This window comes from Sus scrofa, chromosome 12 (assembly GCF_000003025.6).
Source record: "Sus scrofa isolate TJ Tabasco breed Duroc chromosome 12, Sscrofa11.1, whole genome shotgun sequence".
In the NCBI taxonomy this organism is placed as follows: domain Eukaryota; kingdom Metazoa; phylum Chordata; class Mammalia; order Artiodactyla; family Suidae; genus Sus; species Sus scrofa.
In genome coordinates this window covers 46,013,582-46,030,810 of record NC_010454.4, presented here as the reverse complement: position 1 = coordinate 46,030,810, position 17,229 = coordinate 46,013,582, and the positions used below count along the sequence as shown (strand labels likewise).

At 37.6% G+C, this 17,229-nt stretch overlaps 1 protein-coding gene across 1 annotated transcript in view; it reads left to right on the top strand.

Annotated features, from left to right (window-relative positions):
- SSH2 (slingshot protein phosphatase 2) overlaps window positions 1–17,229 on the top strand; it is a 267,618-nt gene that overhangs the window by 54,910 nt on the left and 195,479 nt on the right. The window contains 1 exon segment of the mRNA XM_021067518.1: window positions 15,573–15,653. Coding sequence (XP_020923177.1) covers window positions 15,573–15,653 — 81 coding nt within the window.

Here is a 17,229-nt window from a genome sequence, read left to right as displayed (position 1 = left end):
GGTATACATAAGCATCTCTAAAACCCAGTTCTCTTTCATAGCCCAGGTTCCAGATTAAGCTCCACCAAAAATTTTTAGGGGTGTTTGTGATAGGTGGGTGGGATCTTGCAGGTGATTAATGATTGTGTTTAAATCACAGAAGTTCTTACATGGTCTGAAAAGGGATGTAAAGAACTAGAATTCTAAAGGTTTTAAAGATCTTAAGATAATACGTGGGATGATTAACAAATAAATGGGGTCAACAAAAATTGTATGCTTTCAGCACATGTGGAGTTAAGCTTTCTGTACCTCCTTGTTTTTGCTAGTCTGCTGTCAGCTCACGAAGTTGACAGAACTGTTTGGGTTTTTTTTTAAACTCCTACACAGAACAGGAGGAAAGTAAGCAGCTAACTTGTTAATAGCATGAGCTTAACCAAAAAAGGAAAATAATGCAATATTTGGTTTGCCTGAATTGAGGCAAACCAGTCTCCGGGTAGATTACATATCAATTTTGAGCCACTTAATTAGCAACTAGAAACATAAATCTAAAAGTTTTTTGTATCTTGAGATTCTAGATCTTAAAGTTCTGAGTTGCAGCTGTTATTTTACTCTTATTCTTTTTGTGGGCTTTCAGCAAAGGTTGAGCATCTACTACCAGTTTCTTTGCTTTTCTCTGTTTATGAACATGTTTATTACTTGTTTATTAATTTGTCCTTCTGTGAATGATTACTTTTCAGAATCCACCATGGTACCTAGCTTAGTTACTTTATATAGGCATTCATTAAATACAGGTAGTGCTCCTTTATGTAAATTGAATAACCTATGCATATGAATGACTGCTTTTATATCTCACTGGCCACTTTCCTTACCACTTTACTTGTGTTGGTTTTGTTATTAAGAGTTAGTTTCCCAGTGATAGGATTCCATCATTCTGGTTCTAAAGTAGTGATTTAAGTGCTATCTATAGATGCAAATACTTTAGACTGGGTGGCTCTTAAACTTTAATGTATATCAGAATCACTTGGAGGGCTTGTTAAAAACATTTCAGGGCCCTACCCCCAGATTTTCTAATTTGGTAGGTCTAGAATGGAGCTTAAGAATTTGTATTTCTAACCGGTTGACAATTGAGGCTGCTCCTGGTGGTCTGGAGACCACACTTTGCAAAATCACTACTTAGGGATTTTTCTCATATTTAAGAAACATGCCCTTGTAGGACATATGGTCATATCAGAAAAAGAGAAAAGCAAAACAAAACAAAAATCAGGGAGATGACAAGGTTTGGTGGATTTTTCAAACTCTATATTCAGATTATCTCTCTGTGATTATATGAATTTGCTGGTACAAGTAATTAACATTTGTATAGGATCTGAGATACTATCATAAGTAAATATTGAAAGAATTAAAAGTAAAACTCTAAATCTGCAAAATATATATGTGTCAAATCATTATGTTATATACCTTGAACTAATACAATACTATAGCTCAATAAAACTGCAGAGAGATAAAACCATGGGTCCATACAAAGATTAAAGACAGTTCTAGGCAGTTTATCATTAGACTGAATTGTGTGTTCTAGGCCAGGGGTCCATAGACTTTTTCTGTTAAAAAGCCTGACAGTAAATATTTTAGGCTTTGCTAGCCATAAATGGTTTGTGTTGTATATTCTTCTTTGCCTTTTCTTTAAAAACAAAACAACCCTTTACAAATGTGAAAACCACTCTTAGCTTGCTGGTCATATAAAAACCAGGCAGTAGTTTGCTAACCCCTGCCAAGGCCATGAAGGCTCAGGGGAGGGGGAGATCAGTGAGGCTGAAGTCATCATTTTGAAGCTTCCTGAAATTCTGGGATTTGTGTGGTGCTTTGAAGGATGGCTGATATTTATTTATTTTTTTAATTGTTATTTCCCCAGTACAATTTTTTTCCTACTGTACAGCATAGTGATCCAGTTAGACGTCTAATACATGTACACATTCCATTTTCTCACATTATTATGCTCCGCCATAAGTGACTAGACATACTTCCCAGTGCTACGCAGCAGGATCTCATTGCTAATCCATTCCAAAGGCAATAGTTTGCATCTATTAACCCCAAGCTCCCAATCCACCCTGCTCCCTCCCCCTCCCCCTTGGCAACTGCAAGTCTATATTTTTGCACACTCTACAGAAGCATGCAGTGGTCACATTACATGGTATACATAAGCATGTCCAAGTCCATGATTTTCTTTTCTGTGGAAAGGTTCATTTGTGACATATATTAGATTTCAGGTATAAGTTATATGGTATTTGTCTTTCTCTTTCTGACTGACTTCACTCAGTATGAGAGTCTCTAGTTCCACCCATGTTGCTGCAAACGGCATCATTTTGTTCTTTTTTATGGCTGGGTAGTATTCCATTGTGTATATATACACCATATCTTCCTAATCCAATCATCTGTTGATGGACATTTAGGTTGTTTCCATGTCTTGGCTATTGTGAATAGTGCTGCAATGAACGTGTATGTGCATGTGTCTTTTTCAAGGAAAGTTTTGTCCGGAAATATGCCCAAGAGTGGGATTGCTGGGTCATATGGTAGTTCTATGTATAGTTTTCTAAGGTACCTCCATACTGTTCTGCATAGTGGTTGTACCAGCTGACGTTCCCACAGTGCAGGAAGGTTCCCCTTTCTCCACACCCTTTCCAGCATTTGCTATTTGTGGACTTATTAATGATGGCCATTCTGACTGTTGTGAGGTGATACCTCATGGTAGTTTTGATTTGCATTTCTCTAATAATCAGTGACGTTGGGCATTTTTCATGTGCTTTTTGGCCAGGGATGGCTAATATTTACATTGAGAGATCATATTCCTTCTGAAAGGAGTAGAGAAATAAGCCTGTGACACTTAGCATAAGAGAGTTGTGAATTACATACAAAGAGTGTAGAGAGCAACAGTACTTTTTTTTTTCTTTTTGGTCTTTTTGCCTTTTTTCTAGGGCTGCTTCCTGTAGCATATGGAGGTTCCCAGGCTAGGGGTCTAATCGGAGCTGTTGCCACTGGCCTACACCAGAGCCACAGCAGCGTGGGATGTGAGCCGTGTCTGCGATCTACACCACAGCTCACGGCAACGCTGGATCCTTAACTCACTGAGCGAGACCAGGGATCAACCTGCAACCTCATGGTTCCTAGTCGGATTCATTAACCACTGCGCCACGACGGGAACTCCAGCAACAGTACTTTTGCAGGTGAAATGGGCTAACTGCAAGCCAGAGTTAAGAAGTCCTATGGCATGAATATCTGGACAGCCTCAGCCACTGACAGACTGAGAAATGAAGATGCCCTTTTGGCTTAAAGTCTCTTTGTTGACCCTGGAGCCCAGGGGAGGCAGTGTCTCATATAACATTTGGCTCTTCAGTAGGAGCTGTTGCTGCTATGACTAAAGAACAAATATCACGTGTTTAGGGTGGTGAAGACTATTGGTCTTTTAACCAAAACTATACACAAAGATTATAACGTAATTTGTGTTATTGTTATTGGCAACAAGGAAGAATTGTAACAACTAATAGTAATTCACTTACTTGTTCATTGAACACTTATTGAATGCTTACTATGTGCCAGGCCCTGGAGATACAACTTGAGAAGCTCACAGTCTAGAGAGAGAGAAACAATATATACAGAAATAATTAGGGCAAAGTGATATAAGGGTTAGAAAATATATGTGCAGGGAACTAGGGATGCTTAGAAGAAGAAACCAATTTGTTCTAATTTAACATTCATGTTGATTCAGTCTAATTATTACTGCCCCTCAGTGACCATAGATTATATCCTTAATACTAGCAAATTATCCTGCATATTTGAACCATTGATTACAAAGAGGTCTGTGTGAAATACTGTGGTTGGATCAAATCCAGTTCATCATCCAGAAAAAGCAGTTTCAAACATTCTGCTCTACTAAGTTTTTAGGATCCTCTTTATGTGCAAAACATATAGCTCTAATGTTGCTTGGTCACTTAATTTTGTGCTTGCCACTATATTGGTGTGAATATTGGGTCTAAAACACAATTGTTTTCCCTGATAAAACTTGCAGTAAAGGAGATTCTGTGGTAGGTAGAAGAATAATGGCCCCCCAAAAAGTCCTCATCTTAATCCCACATGAACCTATGAATATATTAAGTTACATGGTAAAGGGGGGAGATTAAAGTTGGATGGAATTCATCTTGTTAATCAGATGACTTTAAAATAGGCAGATTATTCTGGATTATTAGAGTAGGGGGGAGTTCCCATCGTGGTTCAGTGGTTAACAAATCTGACTAGGAACCATGAGGTTGTGGGTTCAATCCCTGGCCTTGTTCAGTGGGTTAAGATCCGGCATTGCTGTGAGCTGTGGTGTAGGTCACAGACAAGGCTTGGATCCCATGTTGCTGTGGCTGTGGTGTAGGCCAGCGGCTACAGCTCTGATTCGACCCCTAGCCTGGGAACCTCCATATGCAGTGGGTGTGGCCCTAAAAAGACAGAAAAAGAGTAGGATACAGTGTTATCATAGAAGTCTTTAAAAATAGATGAGGGAGACAGAGAAGAGGTTGGACTTACATGTTATGAGAAAGATTCAACCAACCTTTTAAAGAAAGACTTTAAAGATGGAAGAAGGGGGCCCCAAGCGAAGAAATGCAGGGGGCCTTTAGATGTTGGAAGAGGCAAGGAAACAGATTCTCCCTGTATTAGTTTGCTGGGGTTGCCATAGCAAATACCACAGACTGGTAGTTAACAGAAATTTATTTTCTCATAGTTCTGGAGGCTCTAAGTCAGAGATCAAAATGTTGGCAGTGTTGAATTTTTTCTGAGGCCTCTCTCCTTGGCTTGTAGATGTCTCTCTTCTCCCACTGTCTTCACATGGTCTTTCCTGATCTTCCCTTATAAGGATAGCAGTCATATTGGGTAAGGGCCCATCCCAATAACCTTTTTAATTATCTCATCTCCAGCTATAGTTACTTTATTAAGTACTAGGAATTAGATCTTCAACATATAAATTTGGTGGAGAAGGAGTTCCCATCATGACTCAGTGGTTAACGAACCCAACTAGTACCCAAGAGTATGCGGGTTCCATCCCTGGTCTCGCTCAGTGGGTTAAAGATCCAGCCTTGCTATGATCTGTGGTGTAGGTCGTAGATGCCGCTCAGATCCTGTGTTGCTATATGGCTGTGGTGCAGGCCGGCAGCTACAGCTCCGATTCAGCCTTTAGCCTGGGAACCTCCATATGCTGCAGGTGTGGCCTTAAAAAGACAAAAGACAAAAAAAATAAAATGAATTTGGGAGAGGGGTCACAGTTCAGCCCGTAACATTCCCCTTGAGCCTTCAGAAGGGATGTGGGTCTGCCACCCCTTTGATTTTAGGAGTCCTAATTTCTAGAACTGTAAGATAATTTGTGTTGTTTAAGCCATCGATTTTGTGGTAATTTGATATAGGAAATGAAAAAACGAATACGGAGTTTCTGTTGTGGCTCAGCAGTACGATCCCGACTAGTATCCATGAAGATGTGGGTTCTGTCCCTGGCCTTGCTCAGTGAGTTAAGGATCCTGCATTGCTGTGAGCTGTGGTGTAGGTTGCAGACGTGGCTTGGATTCCATGTTGCTTGGGGCTGTGGTGTAGACCAGCCAGCTATAGCTCCGATTCAACTCCTAGCCTGGGAATTTCCATATGCCATAGGTGTGGCCCTAAAAAGTGGGGAAAAAAAAGAAAGAACAAATACTATTACCAATAACCTGAATCTAATAATAGAAGACTCGTGAACTGAATTGTGGGGAGTAATATTACAATATACAATGGAATATTATGCAGATAAAAAAAATTTGCAATAAATGTTCATTGATGGATAAATGGATTAAAAATGTAGTATCTACACACAATGGGATATTATTCAGCTTTAAAAGGGAAGGAAATTCTGACATGTGTTACAACATGGATGAACTTTGAAGACTTTGCTGGGTAAAATAAGCCAGCCACCAAAAAAACCAAATATTCTGTGATTCTACTTATATATATCTAGAGTAATGAAACTCATAGAAACAGAAAGTAGTATAATGGTTGCCAGGGATTGTGGGAGGGGGAAGTGAGGAATTTTTAAATGGGTATATATATAGAGAGAGAGTTCCAGTTTCATAAGATGAAAAAGTTATGGAGATTGGTTGAACAATAATGTGAATGTACTTAACACTAATGAACTTTACACTTGAAAATTGTGAAGATATGGTAAATTTTATGTTATTTTACCACAATTAAAAAATATTAAAGATAAGTTTAAGAGACAACAACAGAAAAATAGGTGCAGTGTGCTTCCACTGTATATTGTAGAGAAAGAATATTTACTCGTAATGCTTGTATGTATACAGTGTATCTCTGGAAAGATACCCAAGAAACTAGAATAGTGATTAATTCTGGGAATGGGTTGTAGAGGACTAGGAGATGTGGGGGACAGTGATTGTAGGAAAACTTAAACACTGTCTGACACCTTCTGAATCTTGTTTGTCAGTCCCTGTATTACATATTGAAATAATGTTTTTCACCAAGCTCATAGATACGGAGAACAAATTGGTAATTGCCAGAGGCAGTAAGTGGGCAGAATGAGTGAAGGGAGTCAAAAGATACAAACTTCTAGTTATAAAATAAATGTTATGGAGTTCCCGTCGTGGCGCAGTGGTTAACGAATCCGATTAGGAACCATGAGGTTGCGGGTTCGGTCCCTGCCCTTGCTCAGTGGGTTAACGATCCGGCGTTGCCGTGAGCTGTGGTGTAGGTTGCAGACGCGGCTCGGATCCCGCGTTGCTGTGGCCCTGGCGTAGGCAGGTGGCTACAGCTCCGATTGGACCCCTAGCCTGGGAACCTCCATATGCCGCAGGAGCGGCCCAAGAAATAGCAAAAGACAAAAAATAAATAAATAAATAAATAAATGTTATGAGGATGTAATTTTTTTAAAAAGAAGAAACAGTGGGAAGGGGGGTAGATTAGGAGGATGGGAATAACATATACACACTACTGAATATAAAATAGATAATTAACAAAGACCTACTCAATAGTCCGCAATAACCCATATGGGAAAAAATAATGGATATATGTATAACTGATTCACTTTGCTGTACACCTGAAACTAAAACAACATTGTAAGTCAACTATAATAAAATAAAATAGTATATTTACCCACCCCCCCCTCGAAAGAAGAAAAAATAAAGAATTATTTTTAAATGTATAACTTGAGGTTAGGGGCTGCAGAGAGCATTTTTTTCAGTTGGGTCATCTTTAGGCTATGAAATTGCTTTGTTCAGTCCAGTTACACTTAAGTGTTAGGGTAAATAAGACCTACTTCATGTTTTGACCTTTAAATATTAAAAGCTTGTAGTCTCAAAGAGGACATAAGGCTTTAGGGTACACATGTATTTTATTGTTTGATATCTAATAGTACATTTTCAAAGTCTCTAGTTTTTAAGAATAACTGTGATGCTATTTGCTTAATTAGAACCCCTAAAAAAGTTGGAGGGAGAAAAGATGAAGGGAAAAAGGAAAAATAGAGTGTAATAATAGTTAATGTTTTCTCTTTCTTAAAATCACGTAACTTGTAACAAAAATAGAATAAAAGAGAACAGTAGCAACAGGTTTTGTCTCTTATGGGATTATTTCTTAAGACTTTTGGATTGTTAAGTAACTTCACAAATTAGATTTTAACGCTGTTCAAAACATCCTCCTTAGTACATGAGACTTTGCATCATACATTCCATATAAAGACTACAACATTTTATTACTATAATTGTTGTTTAGAAGCTGCTCTGGATTGAAACTTCTTGTTATATGTGGATGATTTCTTACCAACCATCTTAGCCCCCTGTTTGTCTCCAAATGACGCTTGGCCAAAAGGGCATATTTCCACAGAGCCATATCCTTATCTTTGTGGTTTTTGCATCTCCATAAAAAACAAAAACTAAAAACTATTTTTGGAACCTGTTATCTTTCCCTCTTTGTTTGGAGTTTTACTATAGCTAATCCAGCACCAAGTAAAAGTGTCTAGTATGTAATGGGGGTACAATAAGTGGTAATGAATGACTTGTTGTGAGCTCAATACTTTAGGGTTATGGAGGGAATACAAGTTTGTCTCGATTTAGAAGTGAAACGCTTATAATTTTATAGAAGCAAAATTTCCCTAGGTGATAAAACTTTCTTTGGAAGAGAATTTAGCCCAAATGTGTAAGCCTTTTTTACACATTATTACTGTAGTAATATTTATTATTATTGTTGTTATTGGCAGCAGTAGTATTACTAACATGAATGACTAAATTATGCTAAGTGCTTTTCTTCTATTATCTCTCATAGAATTTTTCCAATGACTCTGTTAGATAGATGTTATTATTGTGCCCATTTTTATGGATGAGGAAATTGAGCTCAGAGAGATTAATAATGTCCTCAATATCACATGGCTAGTACGTGGCAGAAACAGGATGTGAACTCAGTTAAGATAAGGGCTTGGTACTTCCAGTGCAAGAATATGTGTTTGACTTTATCATCTTCAAAATTCACTGAAGTGGCCAAAGGGACATTTAAAAAAGAAGGGAGGAAGGAAGAGAAAAGGCAAGGAGAATTGATATCTGCACTACAAACTAGACACGATCATTGTCCTCATGTTAGAAGAAACACTGGATGACTTTCTGCAACCTGAAATTTTGGCAAGACCAGATTGAGGTAAGGACCCACCCACCTGCAAAGTACTATAGATAGAAGCCCACCTCGGGGGTGAGTTTAAGAAATCATCTTTTGTTCCTAGCTTACTAAAAATGTTTGAAACCAAAAGTGACTGTTAATTTTATCAAATACCTTTTACTATCCATTGAGATAATCTTACATATTTTTTTCTTTTGACTTAATTGCATGATAAATTAAATTAATAGAGTTCCTAGGCATTCATTCTTGGAGTAAGTCCTTTATAATGTCAATAGAAATAATCAATAAACAGTCTATAATAGAGATAGAAAAGAGTTTTATTTGAACTAAACTGAGGACTATCGCCCAGGAGACAGTCTCTCAGGTAACTCAGGAACTGCTCCAGAGGAAGGTGGTTTTCAGCACAGTTTTATATCTTGTCAGAAGAAAGACTATCAGGCAAGTCAGAGATATATTCCTTCAAGATTAAAAAAAAAAAAAAAAAAAAAACAACAACAAAGGAAAAAAAACACAAACAGATTAGCACATAATAGCAAATCAAAATGGTCTTGGTGCCTGGGAAGGAAGTCTTGTCATCAGAGGAGTACCAGCATTGGCGTACCAGAAAGAGAGGCATTTTTATTTTTATGTTATTTTATTTTATTTATTTATTTTTGTGTGTGTGTGTGTGTGTCTTTTTGCCTTATCTAGGGCTGCTCCCGCAGCATATGGAGGTTCCCAGTCTAGGGGTTGAATCGGAGCTGTAGCTGCCAGCCTACACCACAGCCACAGCAACGCCTGATCCGAGCCAAATCTGTGACCTACACCACAGCTCATGACAATGCCGGATCCTTAACCTACTGAGCGAGGCCAGGGATTGAACCAGCAACCTCATGGTTCTTAGATTCGTTTCTGCTGCGCCACTCTGGGAAATCCAACTTTACTTCTGATCAGTGCACTCTTTTTAAAAATTTTTTTTAAATTTTATTAAAGTATAGTTGATTTACAATGTGATAATTTCTGCTAAACAACAGTGATTCATTTATACATGTACACAAGTCTATTCTCTTTCAGATTCTTTGCACATAGACTTTCACAGAATATTGGGTAGAGTTCTCTGTGTTATACAGCAGGTCCCCGTTGGCCATCATTCCATATACCTCAATATGCATATGCCAATTCCAAACCTCCAGTCCACCCCCCCACCTGTCCCCTTTGGTAACCATAAGTTTTTTAAGTCTGTGAGTCTCTCTCTGTGTTCTCCAAATAGGTTCATTTGTATCCTTTTTTTCAGATTCCACATATAAGTGATACCATATGATGTTTTTCTTTCACTGTCTGACAGACTTCACTTAGCATGATAATTTCTAGGTCCATTCATGTTGCTACAAAATGTCATTACTTCATTCTTTTATATGGCTGAGTAAAGGAATATTCCTCTGTGTTTGTGTATGTGTGTATGTGTATCACATCTTCTTTATTCGTTCCTATATTGATGGACACTTAGGTTGCTTCCATGTCTTGGCTATTGTAAATAGTGCTACAGTGAACATTGGGGTGCATGTATCTTTTCAAATTATGGCTTTCTCTGGATAGTTGCCCAGGAGTGGGATTGTTGGATCATATGGTAGTTCTGCTATAGTCTTTCCATGAACCTCCTCACGGATTTCCACAGTGGTTGCACCAATTTACATTCCCACCAGCAGTGTTAGTGCAAGATGGTTCCTTTTTCTCTGTACCCTCTCTAGCATTTCTTATCTGTAGACTTTTTGATGATGGCCATTCTGGCTGGTGTAAGGTGGTACCTCATAGTGGTTTTGATTTGCAATTCTCTAATAATTAGTGATGTTGAACATCTTTTCATGTGTTTTTTGGCCTTCTTATGTCTTCTTTGGAGAAATGCCTGTTTAGATCTTCTGCCCATTTTTTGATTGGGTTGTTTGTTTGTTTGTTTGTTTTTGATATTGAGCTGCAGGAGTTGTTTATCTCTTTTGGAGATTAATCCCTTGTCAATCACTTCATTTGCAAATATTTTCTCCAATTCTATGGGTTGTCTTTTCATTTTATTTATGGTTTCCTTTGCTGTGCAAAAAGTTTTAGGTTTAGTTAGGTACCATTTGTTTATTTTTGTTTTTATTTTCATTACTCTAGAAGGTGGATCTGAGAAGTTATTGCTGCAGTTTATGTCAGAGAGTGTTCTGCTTATGTTTTCCTCTAAGAGTTTTAAGTATCTGGTCTTATATTTAGGTCTTTAATCCATTTGGAGTTTATTTTTGTGTATGGTGTTTGAGAATATTCTAATTTCATTCTTTGGCATGTAGCTGTCTGGTTTTCCCACCACCACTTATTGAAGAGATGGTCTCATCTCCATTGTGTATTCGTGCCTCCTTTTTTGTAGATTAATTGACCATAGATGCGTGGGTTTATTTCTGGGCATTCTGTTCTGTTCCATTGATCTGTATTTGTGTTTTTGTGTCAGTACCATACTGTTTTGGTGATGGTAGCTTTGTAGTATAGTCTGAAGTCAGGGAGCCTGATTCCTCCAACTCCATTTTTCTTTTTCAGGATTGCTTTGGCTATTTGGGGGTTTTGTTTATTTGTTTGTTTGTTTTGTTTTTTTGTCTCTCTTTCTTTTCCAGGGCCGCACCTGTGGCATATGGAGGTTCCCAGGCTAGGAGTCTAATCAGAGCTGTAGCCACTGGCCTATGCCCAAGCCACAGCAACACGGGATCCGAGCCTTGTCTGTGAGCTAACCATAGTTCACCACAACACCGGATCCTTAAGCCACTGATTGAGGCCAGGGATTGAACCCGGAACCTCATGGTTCCTAGTCAGATTCGTTAACCACTGAGCCATGATGGGAACTCCTATTTGAGGTCTTTAGTGTTTCCATATGCAGTTAAAAATTTTTGTTCTTATTCTATGAAAAATGCCATTGGTAATTTGATAGGGAATGCATTGAATCTGTAGATTGCCTTGGGTAGTATAGTCATTTTGACAATACTCATTCTTCCACTCCAAGAGCATGGTATATCTTCCCATCTTTTTATGTCATCTTTGATTTCTTTCATCAGGGTCTTAGAGAGTACAGGTCCTTTGTCTCTCTAGATAGGTTTATTCCTAAGTATTTTATTCTTTTTGGTGTGATGGTAAATGGGATTTTTTGCCTAATTTCTCTTTCTGATCTTTCATTGTTAGTATGTAGAAATACAACAGATTTTTGTGTATTAATTTTGTATCCTGCAACTTTACCAAATTCATTGATGAGCTCTAATAGTATTTAATAATTAAAGCAGATGTGCAATGTATGTTTGATAAGCCACAAACAGCCTGTTTTAATTAGCATAAAATTCAGGTTAAATCATGTAAAAGCTAGAATGACTTCCCCTTAATAACTTCCCCATACTTCAATATGTGGAAGTGTCTTCCATCATTTGTAGTAAGCAAGACAGTTCAATCTGCAGAACCCAGAAACACCTCAGAAATTGGAATTACTAAGTAGCTCAGAAGGCACAGGAAAGAACCTGAAATGTTCTTGATCTTACTTTAGGATTCTTAGGATTTAATTTACAACTAAGTATGTTGGTTGCAAGTGAATGCTTATTCCATGAACCAATTATTTTTTAATGCTACCAGCATACTTAAGTTGGTACCTTCTATCTTAATGAATTGAGTTTCAATTAATAAGTATGCAGTAATGTCTTAAAATATCTTTTGGAATGCAGATGTCATTATAGGAACCCTTTTTTTCTATTGCAATACAGTTGATTTACAATATTAGTTTCAAATGTACAGTGTAGTGATTCAGTATTTTATAGATTATACTCCCTTTAAAGTTATTACAAAATAATAGCTCTGTTTCTCATATTTGTTGTACAATATATCCTTGTTGCTTATTTACTTTGTACATAGTAGTTTGTATCTCTTTAATTCCATACCCCTGTCATACCTATCCCCCTTCCCTCTCCCCACTGATATCCACTAGTTTGTTTTCTAATCTGTGAGCCTGTTTCTGTTTTGCTGTATACAGTTGTTTGTTTTATTTTCTAGAGGCCACAACATATAAGTGATAACATACAGTGTTTATCTTTATCTGTCTGACTTATTTCACTAAGCATAATATACTCATTTCTATCCATGTTTTTCCAAATGGCAGAATTTCATTCCTTTTTTATGGCTAAGTAATACTTCATTTTATGTATAAGGACTTTTTTTGTCTTTTTAGAAGGCCGCACCCATGGCATATGGAGGTTCCCAGGCTAGGGGTCAAATCGGAGCTGTAGCTGCTGGCCTCTGCCTCAGCCACAGCAACACCAGATCCAAGCTGCTTTTGCAACCTACACTACAGCTCATGGCAATGCCGGATCCTTAACCCACTGAACAAGGCCAGAGATCGAACACACATCTTCATGGATGCTAGTCAGATTTGTTTCCGCTGAGCCACAACAGGAACTTCAAGACCTTGAAGGTCATTTTGAAGGAGCTCATGTAAACATGCTGAAATATTTACACGAATGAAAAATTTAAAATTTTAACTCGTGTAATTTGGGTTAATTAATGTGTACTTTTTTCATTTTGTGTACACCTTTGTATGACAAGCCTTTTGATATGCTTAGTATTATCTATGCTATCATCTTTTGTGAAGTGATGATTTGGGGAAATTGAAAATAGCTTTAATCTTTACCTTACTCCTTCAGGTACCTTCAGTTATTTTATTTGTTATTTATTAAGGCTTTAGCTTTTCTAATATGACTTTTAGAAGTCTTCATGTATTTTGCAGACTGATTTTTTTTTAAGGACAAAGGAGGGGAGTTTCCATTGTGGCACAGCAGAAACAAATCTGACTAGGAACCATGAGGTTTTGGGTTCCATCCCTGGCCTTGCTCAGCAGGTTAAGGATCCAGCATTGCCATGAGCTGTGGTATAGGTCGCAGATGCGGCTCGGATCTGGTGTTGCTGTGGCTGTGGCGTAGGCCGGCAGCTGTAGCTCCAATTAGACCCCTAGCCTGGGAACCTCCATATGCCTCGGGTACAGCCGTAAAAAAACCAAAAAAAGACAAAGAGTAAATTTTTTTTTCTCCTCCAAAATGCAAAGGAATAAAGAATAAAGGCTTTGCATTTATAGGACTTAAAAATGATTTTAAATATTTAGTTTTTCTCTTTAGTTTCTGAAAGAGTAGGGAGGGGAAATGGAAAATGAGACTTGGTTGTAAGGAGAAAAGCCAAAAATTAAGCAAAGGATCAGAGTAGGGAAAAATCAGGATATAAACACGAGAAGGCAGTTACCACAAGGAAGAACTCTAAACTTCCTTTGTTTATTTGTACTCTAAAACTCCATCTCTGCAGGTATTCTGCAAGTTGAAACACAGCCTTAGCTTTGAAAATTGAAAATAAGTTAACGTGATAGCCATGATAGAGTTGTATATGATAAAGCTTCAGCCATTGGTAGTGAGTTTTTTGTTTAATAGCTTTATTGAGATATAACTGATAAAAAGCTCCACATAGTTAATGTGTACAGTTTGATAAATTTGACATATGCATACACCCGGGAAACCATCATTGTAATCAAGATAATAAACATATTATCTCCAAAAGTTTCCTTTTGCTCTTTAGGGGTTTTGTTGTTACTTGTTTGTTTTGTGGTAACAACATTTAACATGCGATCTACCCTCTTAAAAATTTTTAATGCACAATATTGTTAACAGTAAAAAACATGTTGCACAGCATAATCTAGAACTTAATCATTTGCATAACTAAAACTCTATGTACCCTTTAAACAACTCCTCATTTCTCCCTCCACCTTTTAGCTCCTGGCAACCACCATTCCAATCTCTGCTATTTCGAGTTGGATTATTTTGGATTCCTCACCTGAGGGGAATCATGCAGTATTTGTCCTTCTGTGACTGGCTTACTTCACTTAGCATAACGTCCTTCATGCTCATCCATATTGTCACATACAGTAAGATTTCCTTCTCTTTTAAGGATGTATAATGTTCCATTGTGTGTATATACCACATTTTCTTTATCCATTTTTTCAATAGACATTAGGGTTGTTTCCATAGCTTGGTTATTGTGAATAATGCTGCAGTGAACATGGGAGTGCAGATACCTCTTTGAGATCCCAATTTCAACTCTTTTGGATTATACCCAAACGTGGGATTGGTGGATCATATGGTAGTATGAATTTTCAATGACATAAGTGTATATATCTCTAGGTAAGGATAACTCAGTTTTCTAGCAGCTGTTACTCAAACAGCAAATATTTGAAGGAACTTAATGGGTCAGAGTTGGAGCTTTATCTCTTCTCTTTTTTGTATTGCTGTTAGTCATAAGGGAAAAATACTCTTGTGTTACCAGCTAATTGTTTCACTCCTTTGTCTCATTTTCCTTATCTAGACAGATTTTGAAAAAGAGATTGGAGAGTAGAAGAAAGGTTTTAAATTGTTTTCTGGCATCTGTTAGGAGGACTTGGGTAAGGCATGGTTTTTGGCTCTTAAAAACACCTGTTTAGCAGAGGGCTAACGAGGCCAGGCTAGTGGTTAGATCTCCCAGTCATGTGCTGTGTTATATTCTGAAAGTTTTGTCTAAATAGTATCGAATATATACCTTTAAATATGAAGATAAGTGACCACAAACCTACACCATTCTGGGAAAAGTCCAGAGTACATACCATGAAGCTTTAGTAGCACCATCTTTATAGAAATAGGACATACCATTGTCCCAATTGGAAATCACAGAAAGTGCTTCAGCTAATCAGACATTCCCCAATCTTCCTAACCAATCACCTTGTTGGCTTCATTCTCTCCAAAACAGCCATTACTAATCAGAATTGCAGCTTCTTAATTATGAGCTAACATTAACACAGTGATTTCTGCTGGCCTTTTCCCTCATGCTTATGGCCCATTATCTGGACCTCTGAAATGATCTTGTTTGTATTACAGAGCTCTCATTTGGAAGACAGTGAATCCGCAGCGTTACTTTGCTGTGAATGTGAAGAATCAGAAATCTTTAGTGATTCCAATGTACGTAGCTATTTGTCTTTATACAGCCTTTGGTGATTCGTGTGCAAGCTTTTTGGGTAAATTTGGCTGTTAAATGCAGCTGAGATAGTGCCTATTATTTTATCTATTTGGCCTCACTCAATCAAGTAGCCTGGGAAGGCAAATAAATGACTTGGAATGAATATATATATAAATAGTATGGTATATTTGTACACATAATAATCTCCACTCAGAGCATATCTCTCAAAGTAGATAATTGTTGCACCCTGAAGCCTTGAGTGAGTCTCCTTCACTAAAAAATATGATTATTTTTATGGATTTTCCACATTTTATGGTCTTTTCTCCATTATAGCTGCTTGGTATTGGTGCTGCCACTGGACCTTTATTCCCCACCTACAAAGACCAAACATATCTTGGTTGTTGATAATGTTAAGCCAGAGTGGTATTAATAAATCTAGAGAGTCAGTCAGATAGAACCATCTAACTACACTTCAAGAGCTGTTATACATTTTATTGATCTCATCTGACCCCCAGGATAGTTGATTAATTATTGCAAATTACCCACAGAATCTAGCAGAAGTTAAGAGAATGACTTAAATTGACTTTTCATATTTCACCCAGTAAAGTAACTGCCTTTTCTAGCCATGGCTAAAACTAGTTCTACAAACCTTGATGATAAAATCTGCGTTATGTCTATTTCTGGAGCTTATTGTACATAGTAGATATTCTATAACTATTGTTAAAGTTTCATCAATAGAAACTCTCTCAAATGAAACTGCCTCTCAAGTATATCCCCATAGCACTGCCTGCTTTTAAACTGACTATACTTCACCTTCATGACACAGTGAAGGTGACTACTGTTTTAGGAACTCATTCAGCCATTAATTTATCTGGTTGCACTTCATTCAGCATCGATGAAGAGTCTAAAATAGCATGAAGTTACTGTGACTCACTAATAGCTCACTTCCCTATACTCGAAAACATTAACTGATGAATTCACATAAACACTCACTTATTATCAACATTTTGCAGATGACAGACAGAGGGTGGAAAGGTTATATTCTTTTCCCAATATTGTGTGATAAACAAGGGCGGCACTGATATCAGATCTCAGCTGACAGCCATCACCTGAGCCCATTATCGGAGGCAGCATCACCAGAGATGGAGTGGATTCCAGTCTCCTTATACATAGTATCCTCCAAGATTTATTCTGTTCATTGTGCAGTGGAGTCCCCTGGACTTGGACTGACTTATTGTTTTGGCTGATTTTGTCTTAAAAGAGACCAGTACATAGCAGTCCACATAAAGAATATTTTTATGAAGCTGGATACATGGGGGGGAAAGATGATTCTAGTTTTAATACTTTCCTAAGAAAAATTAGTTAGGTATATATATTTGCAGATTACTCTGGATTGCTTGATTTTATTGCCAGAACTTTCATTTAAGACAGGTTTGTTGTCTTCTTCAAGAGGCAAAAGTGGTTACGTGACTTGGCTGGCTTTACCTTTAAAGGTACTGGATACTCTTCCTGTTTTGTTTGCTTGAGGAATATTTCCCACACTTTTTTTTCCTTTTCTCAACTTCTCATTCCTGCCCT